This window comes from Ornithorhynchus anatinus, chromosome 12 (genome assembly GCF_004115215.2).
Source record: "Ornithorhynchus anatinus isolate Pmale09 chromosome 12, mOrnAna1.pri.v4, whole genome shotgun sequence".
Classification (NCBI taxonomy): domain Eukaryota; kingdom Metazoa; phylum Chordata; class Mammalia; order Monotremata; family Ornithorhynchidae; genus Ornithorhynchus; species Ornithorhynchus anatinus.
The window spans coordinates 12,925,335-12,943,763 of NC_041739.1; the positions used below are offsets into that span (position 1 = coordinate 12,925,335).

Here is an 18,429-nt window from a genome sequence, read left to right on the forward strand (position 1 = left end):
ACGTATCTACCAACTCTGTGACACTGTTATTTTGTGGCACATAGTAAGCGCCAATAAATACGATCGATTGACTGATTGGTAGCTCCCTATATTTACTAGAAGATAAAATGGACTCATCTGATAGTGTTCACTTCATCCACCAAAATCAACATTCACAAAAGAGTGAAATAGTCCAGGTTGCACACAAATAAGGAATTGAGATCAGTAATTAAGTTACATTCTGGTCAGAAAGAAAATGCGGACAAATGCCGACCAGCAAATATTATCGTAGAAGACAGTAGAATCTCTCTTTTAAATCGCCAAATAACCCAAATTTACTCAGTCGACGGAACTCCAGCCTGGCGGCGTCTCGTGACGGGGAAGTTTTCTGTTCTGTAAAGAAATAGGGAAAATGATGCATCGGGGGTATTTCGATAGAGAGGGGAAGCCGGGAGGGCCACGTTAAGAAAAGTTAAAGTCTATCGAAGCTGTCTTCTACCCTGAGTTCATACTCTTCACACAGTGTTCATTACACTTTGCAAACGCGTCTTTTGGTTAGAAAAGGCTCCAGATGTTTCAGATCACTTCATCGCATCTGTAAAAAATCCAAATCCACTTGGTCAAATGTTGCCAGGCAGGTCTGGCTCCAAACCCACGTGCCTGTCCACACTCCCCAGAGGATTCCAGATTGTTCTCCATCAGACGAAATGCTGCTGTAATGGGGACACCCAAATAGATGTGGTCCAGATGCCTCTGCATCACTTCTTCGTAGAGGCCTGGTCAAGTGCTTTCCTCTCTAGTAAGTACAGTAATTGTATTTGCCCGACACTTTCTGGGTGCCGAACACCTTGCTAAGCGCTGGATATCGGGTATTCAGATCAAGACGCAAATCTTGTGTTTTTATTTCGGGTTTGGGGTTTTTTGTTGTTGTTGTTTTAATGCCTGTTAGGCGCTTACCACGTGCCACACATTGTACTAAGTCCCGGGGTAGATATGCGCTAATCAGGTTGGACACGATCCATACCCCACATGGGGCTCACGGCTTTAGTCCCCCTTTTACAGATGATTTAACTGAGGCACGGGGAAGCGAAGCGACTTGCCCAAGATCACACAGCAGACAAGTGGCGGAGCCGGGATTAGAACCCAGGTCCTCCGACTTCCCGGTTCCCTGCTCTGTCCACTAGACCGCACGGCTACCCTAGGCCTCGCTGCTTCCTGTTCCACATGGCGCTCGAGTGCAAAGGAGAGGGCGGACAGGTATTTAGTCCCCACGTGCAGGTGAGGAAAGTGGGGCGCAGAAGAGCTAAGCCTGGTCAGGCAACAAGGAAAGCAGGAAAGTGGCAAAGCTGGGATGAGAACCCAGGCCTCCTGTCCCCCATTCCTGCGCTCTTTCCACTACGCCACACTGCCTCTCTCTACAAGGCTCCAGTCTGCCCACATAGTCCAGGACTTTTAAACCAAGCTGCAATTATACTTCTAAAAGCGCAAACATCACAGCTGTCCCTGAGCATGAAGAAAAAGGGAACTGATGGATTGAAACCAAAGACCTCTACAGTGGAAGGTTGAGCATTTGAATTTAGTAACCCAAAGCAACCACACTGGACTGTGGGTGAACATGTTTCCTGTCGTTTATTTTCACGTCTGTCTCCCCTGCTAGACTACAAGATCCTTGGGGTCAAGGATTATCTACTATATCGTACTCACTCTCTCAAGCGCTTAGTAAAGCGCTCCCCACGCAGTAGGCACTCAATACATTGTCAAGGCAGCAATCCATCACGTTCAGTTTTTGCCCCCCAAACGTCCACTCAGTGGGCTCTGAATCAAAGAGACAGAATTCTGGAATTTTCCTTTAGGTCTCACTCTCCAAATTTTGACCGGGCTCCCTAAAAGTTTAGATTTATACCACGCATACTAAGGCACAAGTTCAAAGGAAGTGAGCTAAAGGGCAAGTTTCGGTTCCATAGCTTTGCATTCCCAGGCATTTTTAGGTGAAGCCCAGCGCCTCTGACATTATCAGAACCTACACTGGTCGTTTGTGGCTTAATATGTCTTACGCCAAAGATTCCATGCCCACCCTGATTGCTAGTTAGAGGTGATCAATGCCAAGCGTCTCGCTGGGCTGGCCGACGGGGCTCAAGAGCTAGTCCGGAATGAAGCCCGTGCTGTAAATGATAAGAATTATGGAATTTGTCAAGTGCTTACTATGTGCCAAGCACCTTTCTGAGCTCTGAAAGGCAGCCTGTGGGGTGGGGAATGCGTTTTTCTTCTACATCACATCCTCCCGCTGGCTCCGGAGGCTTCCTTTCCATCTGCTCCGTCTATTTGCTCAGCTGCCCCCTGCATATGTTTCCCCTCCTCTGCCTTTTGGCTTCACCCACGCCATTCCCAGGTCTGGAGAAATTTCCCAAATCCCAACTGCCAAACCAAATCCCTACCGTGCTTCCAAGAGCCCTTCTCTTCCACAAAGTCACCCCTTATTGGTCAAATTCAGACTCGCACCCACCTCCTAAACCCCGATACACTTCCCCATTGAGAAAGGGAAGAGGGGATAGGTGTTCGATCTGGCGTTTGATCTTCCCGTTATTATGAGGAGCGACTTTGACTTCATGGACTTGAAAAGCGGCATGGCCTAGACGAAAGCACAGGAATGGGATTCAAGAGACCCGGGTTTCTAAATCCGGGTCCACCACCGGCCTGCTCTGTAGCCTTGGGTGAGTTGCTTAGCCCCGCCTTTTGCCTCATCTGTAAATTGGGGATGAAATATCCGTTCTCCCTCCTTCTTTCCAGTGTTTGGCAAATAGTAAGCGCTTAATAAATAACACAGATATTATCACATGGCAGGGTTTAATTTGCGTGGCTAGAATTGCCATGTCGGACCCAGATGCCGTCCGTGGCCGACAAGGAGATTCTCGTAGGGCTGCAGGACAGCCGACCACAGAAAGAGACTGTAAGCTCCTTGAGGACAAGGATTGTTGTCTACTAACCCTGTTAGACTGCAAGCCCGTGATTAGACTGTAAGCCCGTCAATGGGCAGGGATTGTCTCTATCTGTTGCCGAACTGTACATCCCAAGTGCCTAGTACCGTGCTCTGCACATAGTAAGCGCTCAATAAATACTAGTGAATATTGAATGAGTGTATCGTACTCTCTTGAGCACTTAGTACAGTGCTCTGCACACAGTGAACGCTCAATAAACACCACTGATTGATTCCCTGAAGGCTCAGCTGAGATGCTCATTGTCCACGAAACAGCCTGGCTGAGTGGAAAGAGCACGGGCTTGGGAGTCAGAGGATGTGGGTTCTAATCCCGACTCCCCCACCTCTCTGCTGTGTGACCTTGGGAAAGTCACTTCACTTCTCTGTGCCTCAGTTTCCTCATCTGTAAAATGGAGATTAAGACCGTGAGCCCCACGTGGGACCATCTGATTACCTTGTATCTATCCCAGGGCTTAGAACAAGGCGTGGCACATAGCAAACACAACAAATTCCATTCTTATTATTATTATTTGGTCTCCAGCTCCAAGCTAATATGGGGCCACGCCAGCTGCTGCCCCTGCCTTCCCGGGAGAGTTCCCAAAACCTTGGGGGGGGGGTTTCACTTCATGCAATCGCTCAAATCCAGAGATTCCAAAGTAATGAAGGTGAGAGGGAACGCTCCGCTGCTTTTTCTGGCTACTGTTGCTCTTCCTGCTTCTGCATTCACTGTCCAAAGGAAAAGGGATCTAGGAGAGAGACAGAGACAGAGCAACAGAGAGAGACAGAGACAGAGTACGTGTCTGTGAGAGAGAGAGGGACACATCCACCTCTCTGACACTCTACTTATTGTTATCCTTTATGAGAAGAATTCAGAACTACTGGACCGGCATGGAGTTTCCACTTCTTAAGCCCTCTCCCCCAACGTGCTCCCGGTGGAACCGTGGTCCAAGACCACAGACCCAAGTGATCGGCCTGGGACCCGCAATTATTCATTCAATAGTATTTATTGAGCGCTTACTATGTGCAGAGCACTGTACTAAGCGCTTGGGATGAACAAGTCGGCAACAGATAGAGACAGTCCCTGCCGTTTGACGGGCTTACAGTCTAATCGGGGGAGACGGACAGACAAGAACAATGGCACTAAACAGCGTCAAGGGGAAGAACATCTCATAAAAACAATGGCAACTAAATAGAATCAAGGCGATGTACAATTCATTAACAAAATAAATAGGGTAACGAAAATATATACAGTTGAGCGGACGGGTACAGTGCTGTGGGGATGGGAAGGGAGAGGTGGAGGAGCAGAGGGAAAAGGGGAAAATGAGGCTTTAGCTGCGGAGAGGTAAAGGGGGGATGGCAGAGGGAGTAGAGGGGGAAGAGGAGCTCAGTTTGGGAAGGCCTCTTGGAGGAGGTGATTTTTAAGTAAGGTTTTGAAGAGGGAAAGAGAATCAGTTTGGCGGAGGTGAGGAGGGAGGGCGTTCCAGGACCGCGGGAGGACGTGACCCAGGGGTCGACGGCGGGATAGGCGAGACCGAGGGACGGCGAGGAGGTGGGCGGCAGAGGAGCGGAGCGTGCGGGGTGGGCGGTAGAAAGAGAGAAGGGAGGAGAGGTAGGAAGGGGCAAGGTGATGGAGAGCCTTGAAGCCTAGAGTGAGGAGTTTTTGTTTGGAGCGGAGGTCGATAGGCAACCACTGGAGTTGTTTAAGAAGGGGAGTGACATGCCCAGATCGTTTCTGCAGGAAGATGAGCCGGGCAGCGGAGTGAAGAATAGACCGGAGCGGGGCGAGAGAGGAGGAAGGGAGGTCAGAGAGAAGGCTGACACAGTAGTCTAGCCGGGATATAACGAGAGCCCGTAATAGTAAGGTAGCCGTTTGGGTGGAGAGGAAAGGGCGGATCTTGGCGATATTGTAGAGGTGAAACCGGCAGGTCTTGGTAACGGATAGGATGTGTGGGGTGAACGAGAGGGACGAGTCAAGGATGACACCGAGATTGCGGGCCTGCGGGACGGGAAGGATGGTCGTGCCATCCACGGTGACGGAGAAGTCTGGGAGCGGACCGGGCTTGGGAGGGAAGATGAGGAGCTCAGTCTTGCTCATGTTGAGTTTTAGGTGGCGGGCCGACATCCAGGTGGAGACGTCCCGGAGGCGGGAGGAGATGCGAGCCTGAAGGGAGGGGGAGAGGACAGGGGCGGAGATGTAGATCTGCGTGTCATCTGCGTAGAGATGGTAGTCAAAGCCGTGAGAGCGGATGAGTTCACCGAGGGAGTGAGTGTAAATGGAGAACAGAAGAGGGACAAGAACTGACCCTTGAGGAACTCCAACAGTTAAAGGATGGGAGGGGGAGGAGGCTCCAGCGTAGGAGACCGAGAATGATCGGCCAGAGAGGTAAGAGGAGAACCAGCAGAGGACAGAGTCCGTGAAGCCAAGGTGAGATAAGGTATGGAGGAGGAGGGGATGGTCAACAGTGTCAAAGGCAGCAGAGAGGTCAAGGAGGATCAGAATGGAGTAGGAGCCATCGGATCTGGCAAGAAGGAGGTCACGGGTGACCTTAGAGAGAGCAGTCTCGGTAGAGTGGAGGGGACGGAAGCCAGATTGGAGGGGGTCTAGGAGAGAATGGGAGTTAAGGAATTCTAGGCATCGATTGTAGACGACTCGTTCTAAGATTTTGGAAAGGAAGGGTAGTAGGGAGATAGGACGATAACTGGAGGGGGAAGTGGGGTCAAGAGCGGGTTTTTTTAGGACCCTGGGGGAGATGTGGAACAAGGAGAGGGGGACTTTTGGACAAGAGAAGGGAAAGTGAAAAGGAATGGCTCAGCAAAACCAATTGACAGAACTTGCATTCATTTGAAATCTGTCATTTGCAATAGCTAAGTGCACCTGCATTTAGAGTATAATAATCAATAAATATGGAATTTATTAAGTGCTTACTGTATGCTAAACCCCGGGGCGGGTACGAGGTTATAAGGTTGTACACAGTCCCTGTCTCATAGTCTGTTTCATCCCCAATTTACAAATGGCAAAACCACGGTTCAAAAAGGTTGAAAACTGCCCCAGGGTCTACAACAGACCAGCGGTAGACCTGAGACGAGAAGCCAGGTCCCTTGACTCCTAATTCTATGCTTTGTCAACTAGGCCACAACAGCCTCTCCAGGTGCTTTATATTCACAGCATATTGAGGTTTGGTGTGGAAGAATACCAAGAAAACTCTATGGATCCACTACCAGAACAATTGCAGGTGGAAGTGGGCGTTCTGGGAGACATGTGTCCATGGAGTCGCTACGGGTCGGAGTCGACTTCCCAGCTTAAGGCCGGACAAGAGGAAGAATAGCACTGGCAGTGGATCTTAGCCCTGAGGTAGCGAAGCGGTGTGGTCTAGTGGACAGAGCATGGGACTGGGAGTCAGAAGGGACTGGGTTCTAATCTCAGCTCCGCCAAATTTGTCTGCTGTGTGACCTCGGCCAAGTCGCTTAACTTCTCTGGGCCTCAGTTACCTCATCTGGAAAATGGGGATTAAGGCTGTGAGCCCTATGTGGGACTTGGCCTGTGTCCAACCTGACTAGCTCGTATCGACCACAGCACTTAGTACTGTGTCTGGCACGTAGGAAGCGCTTAGCAGATGTTATTAAAAAAAATTCTGAAAGTATCATCCATCCATTTTTTGATCATTCAGCAGACTGTCACCTTGCTATTGCCAGGATCATACAGTGCCATATTTAAGAAGGGGAAATCATATCGAAATAGGAGGTTTCTTCCAGAAACAGTGAGAAAGAATAACTCGGACACTGGAGCCGGAAACTGACCCAGATCAATCCGGGTCTCTCTTCTCGTCCGTGGGGAAAGTCACTTGTCTTTCCTGCCTTTCCTTCTGTAACCACGAAATATGAATTAACTGCAAATTAATAATACATCTCAAATAATTCAAGATACTTAAATCATACCGCTACTAAAGTGGAGAGAAAAAAAGTACCAGATGGTAAAAGAGCTTAATTTGTTAATACTTGCCTTGTCAATTTCTGAATTTTTCCCTTTTAAAATTTTCACACCAGGAGGAAGAATAATTTTCCTTAAGGCCATCCTTTGGCAAATTAATGAACAGCAAAATCCCAACTCCATCTGTGCATCTTTTTAGTGTTCGTCACAAAGGACAGCCTGTTTTCTCTTAAACCACACGCTGCCGACCGAGGCATAGCACAGATAGCACTATGGCTGAGAGGGTGTATTCCGGAAATGCTTAAAGAATCAGCAAAAATCCTGAAAGAGTAATGCAGTTTATTTCCCAGATCTTTGGGGGAAGAAAATCTATAACACTATCTCATTATGAATGAGCAAATCTTATATGTCAAGTTACTTTTCCTCCTATAACATTCCACTGTAGCGTTTTAGTTGTAGTCCCTGGAATGAAATCATGCACCTCTGAAGGGGACCACTGCAGCTGTAGTTCCGCCATACACTGCAGTCCGCGGTCCTCTAGGGGAATAAAGAAGCCTCTTACGGTGGGGACGGGGCGAGGAGGGGGGTGATTTTGCTTCAGACAAGCTGAGAAAGGGTCATGGGAAGGAAAAACAAAACTACTATTCCTTCAGCAGCAGAAGGTGTTAAATCAATCCAAGAAAAGGATCCAGCTTATGCAGCAACTCCAAACAAGATCTGTACATTCTTCTCTGGAAATCATCATCATTGGTATTTAATAATAATAATGATGATGGCGTTTGTTAGGCGCTTACTCTTTGTTAAGTGCTGGATTTATTGACAACTCAGTATGTGCACAGTGCTCTACTAAGCGTTTGGGAGACTACAACAGAGTCGTTAGATATGCTCCTACCCATAACTGGCTTCTAGTCTAGAGGGGGAGGCAGACATTATTTTAAATAAATAGTTAAGGATGCCCCCTAACCTAAGGCGTGTGACAATTTGCAAATGACTACAGGGGAAACAGGGGGAGTTGAGGGGATGGAGAGGTAGAGGAGCAATAATCTGTGTGTCTACAAGCCCCACTTAAATTGTTACCATTTATCAAGCACCAGGAGTACACTTCACCCAAAGGGAGCAGCAGCATTCACCGCCCATTATAACTGCAGAAACCTCCTGACCTCTGGACCTCTCGCAGCCTCTCTTTACTCCACTTTGCCTCTCCAGGGAACTCGAAATCCACAACAGTTAACTGGCCATCCAAACATGCCACTCTTCTACCTGCCTTCTCTGTCTGCCTCCGTTTCCCCGTGACCGACACTGATGGACTGGGGGTAAGGAACAGAGGGGAGCGGCGGTCGAACAACCGTTCAGGGACCTCAGCCGTGGGATGGGCCGCTTGGTTTTCCTGGAGCCGCCGATTTTTAGGGGCTGCCAATCAGGGACAAATCCCGCACGGAAGCACGAGAGATAAAACCCCGCACCGGGATGGTTCATCTAGTAGATCGACTGTACTGGCAAAGAGTGGAAAGAGCACAGACCCGGGGGCTCGGAGAGCTTGGGTTCTAATCCCAGCATTATCACTTACTTGCTGTGTGACCTGAAGCAAGTCACCTAATTCTCTGTATCTCAGTTCTCTCGTCGGCCAAATGGGGATTCAGGACCTTTTCTCCCTCCTATTTAGGATAATAATGTTGGTATTTGTTAAGCGCTTACTATGTGCAGAGCACTGTTCTAAGCGCTGGGATAGATGCAGGGTAATCAGGTTGTCCCACATGAGGCTCACAGTTAATCCCCATTTGACAGAAGAGGTAACTGAGGCACAGAGAAGTGAAGTGACTTGCCCACAGGCACACAGCTGACAAGTGGCAGAGCTGGAATTCGAACCCATGATCTCTGAATCCCAAGCCCGGGCTCTTTCCACTGAGCCACGTGAGCCCCATGTGGGACCGGATTTTGTATCTACTCCAACACAAAATGTCATGATTTTTCACTTGACTATTTCTTAGAAGCCGTGTGGCTCCGTAGATAGAGCACGGACCTGGGAGTCAGAAGGTCATGGGTTCTAATCCCGGCTCTGTCTCTTGTCTGCCGTGTGACCTTGGGCAAGTCACTTCGGTGGGCCTCAGTGACCTCATCTATAAAATGGGAACTAAGAATGTGAGCCCCGTGTGGGACAGGGACAGTGTCCAACCTGACTAACTTGTAACTGCCCCAGCAGTTAGAACGGTTCTTGGCACATAGTAAGTGCTTATTAATTGTTACTATTGTAGTTCTTGGTACTTACTAAGCACGAAACATTGGGGTCTTGGTCCCGACTTGGCCACGTGCCTGTTGTGTGACGTTGGACAAGTGACTTAGCTTCTCTATGCCTCAGTTTCCTCATCTATAAAATAGAGATTACAGATCTTTTGTCTCTTCTCCTTAAGCTGTGAGCCCTAAGTGGGATAGGGACTGCTTCTGAGCTGATAGTACAGTATCTACCAGAGCACTTAACAATCACTTAACAGATACTATTATTATTATTGATACTTAAACATTCTTCTTCCTCCACTCCGGGCAGGAGCTGCTGGTGATAGTCCGATTCCTCCCTACTTGCCTGAGGCCAGCCCCGCCTCACACTCCACCGACTATTTTTGGTATTCTGAGTAATATGAAAACACCGGCATTTTAAAGCTTCCCATTCCAGCACTTGGGGACTCTCCAATAACCTGACCATCTTCATATAACAGGCTTCCATTTTGTCGCCTGTTATATGAAGATGGTCAGGTTATTGGAGAGTCCCCAAGTTGCAGCGACATTGTTGAGGATGTTCAGGATGTAACTCCTGATCCTTCTCACCTTTCTGCATTTTCTAGCCTATTCTTGCCCTGCTTCATTCAGTCAATTAATCAATCAGTCCATCAGACACTAAGGACCCACACTTGGATGGCATTATAACAGGTGCCGAAGAAGGTGCTGAGAAGGGTCCAAGAAGAATTCCCCCAGTTTTCTCCAAGGAGCTCAAAATCAAATGACAGAGAGAAATGGAACATAAAGAGTGGCTTACTGGAAATAGCAGGCCCGCAAGTTAGAGGACCTGGCTCTAATTCTGGCCCTTCCATTTCCCTGCTGTGTGACGTTGGGTAAGTCACTTTACTTTTCTATGAATCAATGCCCTTATCTGTTAAAAAAGGTATAAAATACCTTTTCCCTCTTCCACTTAGATTGTAAGACCCATAAGGCCAGGGCCTCTAGCTGATGTGATTATAGACACAAGACAACACTCTAGTATTTAGTAGAGTTCTTGGCATAGAGTAAAGCACTTAAATATTATTATTATTACTATCATTATTGAATCCACTTCTCCAGGCTATTTTAAGCTTAATGTAACAGAGATTAAAGGATCATAAGGTATTCTAAGTCTTCAGTAGTAAATATCTTTCCATCTCCTAGCTTGGTTCTAAAATTATTATAGTCTTCTTCCCTAGAACAAGGTGAGCCGGGATTCAATTCTTTAAGCTTTATATTCATTTTGCAGAGAAGAGCTCTCAGAACTCTTCCAAATCACCTTTCCTCTGATTTTTCTGTGTTTAAAGCATGCTGAATTTGTTTATTTCAGCCTGCTTATCCCTTCCTCTGATCCAAAATTGGCTAAAGGCATAGAAAATGATTTGGGGAATTGGCCGTGAGGCTGGAAATAGAGACAAACCAGGCAGGTAGAAGCCTGGTGCAGTCATTAGCTCAGGTTGAGATATTCTATTTATAATCCTTGACAGAGAACTGCAGCAAAACTCAAGTAGCTGCTTTGGAGATTGTGACCAGATTTTCAGACTGAGCACAAGACCAGTTTTCTCTCTGACCACTAAGCTTCCCTCGAATGAGATTTATGATTTCTCCCCTACCCAGAATGATCAGTACACAAAAAAGAAATAATGTGCTTGGACTGACCATCTTCACAGCTTTGGAAAGAGTCTTGGAGAATTAATTTACTACAGCTTCCTGAAAAGGGTAGTTCAGCTTTCTAAGGCTAAGGATCATTTCATCAAACTTAGCATCATAATTGCATCTGTTTAGCGTTCACTGTGTGCCAAGGGCTGGGGTAGATGTAATGCATTCAAATTAGGCACAGTTCCTATCTGACATAATAATAATGTTGGTATTTGTTAAGCGCTTAATATGTTCAGAGCACTGTTCTAAGCGCTGGGGTAGATACAGGGTCATCAGGTTGTCCCACGTGAGGCTCACAGTTAATCCACATTTTACAAATGAGGTCACTGAAGCACAGAGAAGTGAAGTGACTTGCCCACAGTCACACAGCTGACAAGCGGCAGAGTCAGAATTTGAACCCATGACCTCTGACTCCTGAGCCTGGCTCTTTCCACTGAGCCACGCTGCTTCTCTGTATATATATATATATATATATATATATATATATATATATATACATGAGACTCATAGTCTAAGTGGAAGAGAGAACAGATATTGTATCCCCATTTTACAGGGGAGGAAAATCACAGAGAAGTTAAGTGACTTACCAAAAGTCACACAGAAGGCAAGCGGTACAAAAGAGAGCTCAGATCCTTTGACTCTCAGGCTTATGCTTTCCACTAAGCTAGGTTGCTTCTCCCAAGCACAACTCCTTACCTTCATCATCCTCTACAAACACTTACTGGAAATTCAAAATGTGTGCATGGCCCTATATTAGCTGTTTTCTCTAAAGACCCAACCTCCCCCAGGGAAAAGAGATGAAGCCTGGTGCCAGAGAGAGAATTCCTAATTCCACCTCAAATCCCTTTCGAGACTGGAAGCCTCTCGCTAGACTCTAAACTCTTTGTGGGCAGGGAACATGTCTACCCACTCAGTTATACTGAACTCTCCCAAGCGTTTGGTATAGTGCTCTACGCGTAGTAAAAACTCAATAAATACCATTGATTAGTTGATTGATTTCCCACTAATACTAGGTGGATTGAGTCCAGGAGAGTCAGTCCCACATTCTAGTCAGTAACCACCACCGTTCGACTCTGCCCCAACCCCTTCCGAGATGCTTCCCAAACTCCAGACTGATATAGGACATTTCCTCCTATCATTTCTAGAAGGGGAGACAAACATACTTTAAAAATGAATTGCCATTTCCATATGGACACACAAATGATCAGGAGAAACTGGGAAATGTTTAAGAATGAATACTTTTTAAATGATCTTTATTAAGGGCTTACTACGTACCAAATACCATCCCAAACACTGGGGCAGATACAAGACAGTCAGGTTGGACACAATCCCTGTCCCACATGGGACTCATAGTCTAAGTAAGAGGGGATAGGATTTAATTCCCATTTTATGGGTGAGACAACTGAGGCACAGAGAAGTGAAGCAGCTTGCCCAAAGTCACACAACAAACCGGGATTAGAACCCAGACCTTCTGACTCCCAGGCCCATGCTCTTTTTACTAGGCCATGCTATTCCATCCATATCCTGACCTGACCTGCCACCTTGAGGGTAAAATATACCTCTTTCAGAGCTTCTAATTAACTAATCCCAAATACCGAGTCTCTCTCTCTCTCCCTGACACTGAAGAACCCACACTAACTGGTTAGTGCAAGTGGAATTACTGGTTTGGGGGCCTTCAGGCGGAATCAACCTTGGAATAATCTTTTTGATTTTGAGTAGGAATAACAGATCTCTCATTCTTCCCCCACATCGCTAATGGAACACGACATCCATGGCAATGAGCCATTCGACTTTTCCCTTTTCAGAGATACTCTGAGTTGTTTTTCAAATGGAATTTCATTTTCTTACCTTATAATCACAGCAAGGGTTTCCTGCTCAGGCATCTGGCAGGGCCTGATTGATTCAGGTTCAAGGTTCCTTACCTTTGACTCAGCCCCTCGTGTCTCCAGAAACTGCCCTCATCATCGCTAAATGGTTTTTAGAAAGAAAATTTTATTCAAACTAGGAGCTCATAGACTAAGGTGAACTTAATTAAAATAATGTAATAGAGCATTAAAATACATCCCATCCTTAATCTTACTGGTGATAAACAGCATTTACCTTAGGGAGCTCATGAAAGAGAAATATAAGTCAAAATTCCATTTACATTTTTAATTATGGTAGAATTGGATATTTATGTGGTGCCAATAAGCTAAAATAGTTTTGATATTGCCTACAATAGAAGGGGGGTAGTGTAAAATGACTCTAAATGTGAAAAGAAAGAAAAGATAATAGTCAAGCCTTCACTAGCAATTCATCCAGATAATTTAGGCTCCCAAATTTTCTTTTACTCCTTTTAACCAGCTTTTTGAAGCCAAAAACACTTACACCTGAAATGTCAAGCTATAAAGGTCAATGTCTTGTTGAAGGACTGAATGATCTGGATAATCTGCTGGTATGAGAAGCCAGAATGGTCACATGGGGCTCACAGTCTTAATCCCCATTTTACAGATGAGGGAACTGAGGTACAGAGAAATTAAGCCATTTGCCCAGGATCACACAGCGGACAATTAACGGAACTGGGATTAGAATCTTGAGTTCTATACACAAGGTCTTGCTGCTTCTAAAGTATTGTAAAAACATAAAAAACACTGCCTAAATTCCATTGGCACTTAGGACCCTGCGTTGTCCAAAGAACTCAATTAAAAAATAGTGTCATGAATGCTGAAAAATATATTTTCTTTTTAGTTGAATTATGTCCAGAAAATGCTTATCCATATATTTCAGGCTTGCCTGTTATTTCTGGAAAATCTCCTCTCTCTCTCTTTCTCTCCCTCCCCCTCCTTCTCTTGGCAAGGTTCCGATTTTAATCACTACCATGTTCCCAAGCTGGGACTTTTCAGCCTGCAATCTGCCTTGGTGAAATGATGCATTCTTTTTATTTTAGCCAGTTTATGGCTGCTGTCAGTATCTTGTCTCTTGCCGCATTGAATCAACACTTTAGAGAGCAATTCTCTCAACTCTCTGCATTTGAATTTAACAAGGAGTGTAGGGGAATGACCCATTTTACTGAAGTTCTAATTGCCTGTAGGATCAGCCTTCAATTTGAAAATAAAAACTCATTGGTATATAATGTTAAGGTAACAGATACAAAATAGAAAGCATGAAATCCAGTCAGACATACTTCTGCAAATTAAAACTGCAAAAATGCATTATCCCAGAAAATGCTTCCATACTGAAGACAGAATGATTTTTGAGAGAATCACTGTTTTTATGATACATTACTGTGCCTCTGAAATATCTCTAGGGATCCGACAGCCCTGAAGTATCATCAGCTCAGATTGGGCCAGAGAAGGCTAATAAAATCTCTGAGTAATTTCATGTTTATTTTTTAACTTTCCTTCTCAAATGGAAAAATGAACAATTTTCCATTGAATGTTAAATGGGTGTGTTTGTGTGACAGTGAGAGTGTGTGAAAGTGAGTGAATGTGTGTGTGAGAGAGAGAGAGATATTGAAAGAAAGATTCAAAGGGTAGTCCAAGAAAGATATGCTAAATCTGCCGGAGCCCCTCGACTCACCTGTCCCATAAAAGCCAGGCCTAGTCACACTCAGCTGTCCCTTTCATACTTGTCCTTTTCTCCCCTTTTTCTACTGAATTCCGGGGGCATCAGGAGCTTAAAAAATATTCTGATCCCCTCTGTTTTGGGGACTCGAAGATTCTCCATGCTTAAGGAGAGCTAGTGTCTGATACTTAAAGCTACAGCATTAGGAAATGACTAGCTAATCAGGTTTTAGAGCTTGGCCCATTTTGGCTGAGAGAGGGAAGAAAATAATCTCTGGCTTGCAGCATATGTGGCTAATGGAGAAGCTCCTTTTCTTCCCTCGAAAATAATGAGAATTAAAGAAATAAAGTCTCTAAAGTGCTTTCCTTGAAGAGAGGACTCTATAGATGCATGGTTTTTTTCAAGTGATTCTTAAAAATAAACTAAGAAATATCTACTTCAAGGGGAGTTTGTTGAAGGGAATGGATTTTTTTATGGCAAACTGCTAGAAAGACCAGATGACAGCTCACTTCGCAGACTAAGAGTCTAAGTCAAAGCAAAAGTCCAGTGTAATGGTATTGTATGTTCTCAGTAGCCAGCTGGGTCTTTAGTTTGCTAATCAATCAGTGGTATTTACTGAGCGCCTACTATATGCAGAGCACTGTTCTAAGTGCTTGGGAGAGGACAATAGAACAGATATAGCAGAAACATTCCCTGCCCATAATGAGTTTACAATCCAGAGGATCTAACAGAGATGAACAGTCCACATGATATATGCTTCTCACCTCAAGGAAGAGTGTCCTACCGAGGCCATTTTCCACAAGAAATCTCCACCAAACTTGAAATGCCCAGTGATTTGCAGTGGATTGCCAGACTCCAGCTCCGATGCCAGCCCACCCGCCCTGCACCACTTCTAATGTTGACTTCCATCATGTCACATCCTTGCTTCCTCTGAGGAAGAGGGGTAGGTACTAAAAAGCCATCATCTGCCAAATCTACCGTTAAAAATAAATCTTTGGCCGGACAGTTCTTGCAGCGAAGGCACCAGGCTGCAAACACCAACGGCAAATGTCACAGATGGAAGACGCGTAGGACGTATGAAACAAAATGACAATATGCCAGCTTTGTGTCATCGTCTTCTTCTCGCCACATAATTAGAAACTCAATCGCAATGACATCTCCCAACGCTAAGGACAAGTTCTAAAAGAGCCTTATAATGAGATGTTCGCTCAGTGACCCACAGAGTCACAAAATTTCCCAAAAATCACCACAAGAGTCGATCAGTCAGTCAATCAATAGCGATCGGTCGGTTAGTGAATCACATTTACTGAGCGCTTACCGTGTGCAGAGCACTGGGGAGAGTACAATATATCAATTTAACAGACACATTCCCTGACCACAACAAGCTTATAGTTAGAAAGAGAAAGACATTACTATAAACAAATAAAATTACAGATATGTATATAAGTGCTGTGGGGCTGTGGGATGAATAAAGGGAGCATGTCAAGGTGACACAGAAGGGAGTGGGAGAAGAGGAAAGGAGCACGCCGATACCCAACATAAAAATCAATCAATGATATTTATTGAACGCTCACTGTGTGCAGAGAACCCACCCCTGGGCGGGGATTGTCTCTATCTGTTGCCGAATTGTACATTCCAAGCACTTAGTACAGAGCTCTGCATATAGTAAGCACTCAATAAATACTACTGAATGAATGAATGAATGACCTGCACTGAGCCCTTGGAGAGTTCAATATAACAGAATTAGGTGACACAGTTCCTGCCCATAAAGAGCAAAAAGATGATCAAAACGTAGTCTAGAGGTGCTGTAGGCTTGAAATGCAGCTTTGCAAAGACACCTGCACCAACTGCAAAGACAACTGGCCCAAGCCAACGGCTTGGGGAGGGGAATTAGCAAAGCAGCATGGCGTAGTAGAGAGAACACAGGCCTGGGAGTCAGAAGGTCATGGCTTCTAATCCTGGCTCCGCCACTTCTCGGCTGCGTGACCTTGGATGAATCATTTTACCTCTCTGTGCCTCAGTTCCCTTATCTGTAAAATGGAGATGGAGACTGTGAGCCCCATGTGGGACAGGGACTGTGTCCCACCCGATTTGCTTGTCCCTGCCCCAGTGCTCAGTGCGGTGCCTGGCATACAGTAAGCGCTTGACAAATACCATAATTATCGTTATTATTATTTTGGGACATATGTCGTCGTGCTGGTGAAACAGCAAGAATAAGAGACTTTCCAGGATAGTGACACATTGTACCTTCACAATAGACCTCACTACGTCCAGTCAAGACCTTCCTGGCTTGGAAGGAGTATGGCGGTGTGGGTGGGAAAACCCTCAAAGATCACCCTGTTCCAGGTTCAGCTCAGTACACTCTTCTGTGGTTGAACCTCACCAAGGTCTTTGATATAGCCGGTCAATTGTATTTATTGAGCGCTTACTGTGTGCAGAGTTCTGTACTGAGCACTTAGGAGAGTACAATATAACAAAATAACAGCCACATTCCCTGCCCACAGTGAACTTACAATTTAAATATTATTATTGATAACAATAATAAGAATGTGTTAAGTGCTTACTTTGTGTCAAGCACTGAACTAAGAGCTGAGGTAGATAAACAATAACCAGGTGGGACACAGTCTGAGTCCACATGGGACTTGCAGTCTAAAGGGTAGGGAGAACAAGCAGTAATAATAATAATAATAAATTTGTTAAGCACTTACTATGTGCCAGACACTGTGGTAAGTGCTGGCACTAGATGGCTATCCTTGTCACAGATCTCCACGTTGGATGACGTAGTCATTATCTAATAATCTTTAGTAACAGCATCCGTTAACATCTCATTTTTGAAGATTCAGACCCCGGCAGCCATCTAAACCATTACGATGGGTCAGGCTTGGAAATTACATTGGCAAATCTCACTTTTGTAGGTTAGGAATGTGTGTGGTGCAGTGCATGATAGCCCCCTGCTGGGAAAAAACTGCTGAAATTCCCTCGGTTCTGCATGTGGACTGCCAAGCACATTGACCTCCTTTTCATTCATTCATTCAGTAGTATTTATTGAGCGCTTCCTATTTGCAGAGCACTGTACTAAGCGCTTGGGATGTACAATTCGGCAACAGATAGAGACCATCCCTGCCCAACGACGGACTCACAGTCTAATCAGCAAGTACAGAAGTAGAATAGGAGCAGCCGCACTGAATCTCAGAAACTCACCCTTTCACCTTCTGACTCTGATTGAACCTGGATGCATCAGCTGGCTTTGTCCGGGGCAAGCCGGCCATACCCAAGGAGAACTGCACGTGAAAATCCTCTGTGAAATTCTAGACTGTAAGCTCTTTGTGGGCAGAGAATGTGTCTCTTATATTGTTATATTGTACTCTCTGTACCCAGTTATACGCTCAGTAAATACAGTTGACTCACTGATTGGTAACCTCAAATTAACCCACTCTGGCCTCCTTTTTATCCCGGGTGTAGCTTAGATCGAGAGAAATGTATTCACTGGCTGGGTCTCAGAGGCCCAGCTGGACAATACACCTCACAACCAACAGGAAATTCTCAGTACAGTGCTTTGCACACCGGAAACACTCAATAAATAGAATCGATTGATCGAAGCATCCCACTCTGACTTCCCTACACTCTCCCCCAGAACTCAGCACTGCTTCTTGTCAGGGCAAAGGGTCAGGGGAGAAGAAATTTCCCACTGTTGAGAAAATGTTCCACAGGATGGTGGGAGAGCTGGCCCTTTGCCAGGCCTGTGACCTTTTTTCCATCTGGATCACTGCCTACCAGCTTCCTGGTTGGCTAGGAGATCCTTCCCAGGTGTACTGGCTAGAAGATCTGCCTCTTGTGAGGGGCAGGAAAAAGAGCCTTGGCTAAGAAGCTCGTTGTGGGCAAGAAAGACATCTGCTTTTTGTCATGTTGAACTCTCCCAAGTGCTAAATGTAGTGGTTGTGCATAGTAAGCGCTCTTTAAAGATGACTGAACTAAAAAGTGAAAGAAGAGCCGGGGAATCTGAGAACCCGGAAACTGCAGGACGGGAGAGACGGAGAAGTCGGGGACAACTAGCAGAGCTACCCCAGTTAACAGTTACCCCAGTGGAGAAAGCCAG

At 45.6% G+C, this 18,429-nt stretch overlaps 1 protein-coding gene across 1 annotated transcript in view; it reads right to left on the minus strand.

Annotated features, from left to right (window-relative positions):
- Positions 1 to 9,600, minus strand: part of CPE (carboxypeptidase E) — a 102,786-nt gene extending 93,186 nt beyond the window's left edge. Inside the window, exons 1-5 of the mRNA XM_029077075.1 lie at positions 9,393 to 9,600; positions 8,042 to 8,291; positions 7,363 to 7,487; positions 2,483 to 2,608; positions 319 to 372 (exon numbers count right to left, since the gene is read on the minus strand). Coding sequence (XP_028932908.1) covers positions 319 to 372; positions 2,483 to 2,608; positions 7,363 to 7,487; positions 8,042 to 8,291; positions 9,393 to 9,600 — 763 coding nt within the window. The remainder of the gene's footprint in view (positions 1 to 318; positions 373 to 2,482; positions 2,609 to 7,362; positions 7,488 to 8,041; positions 8,292 to 9,392) is intronic.
- Between the last annotated feature and the right edge of the window lie 8,829 nt (positions 9,601 to 18,429).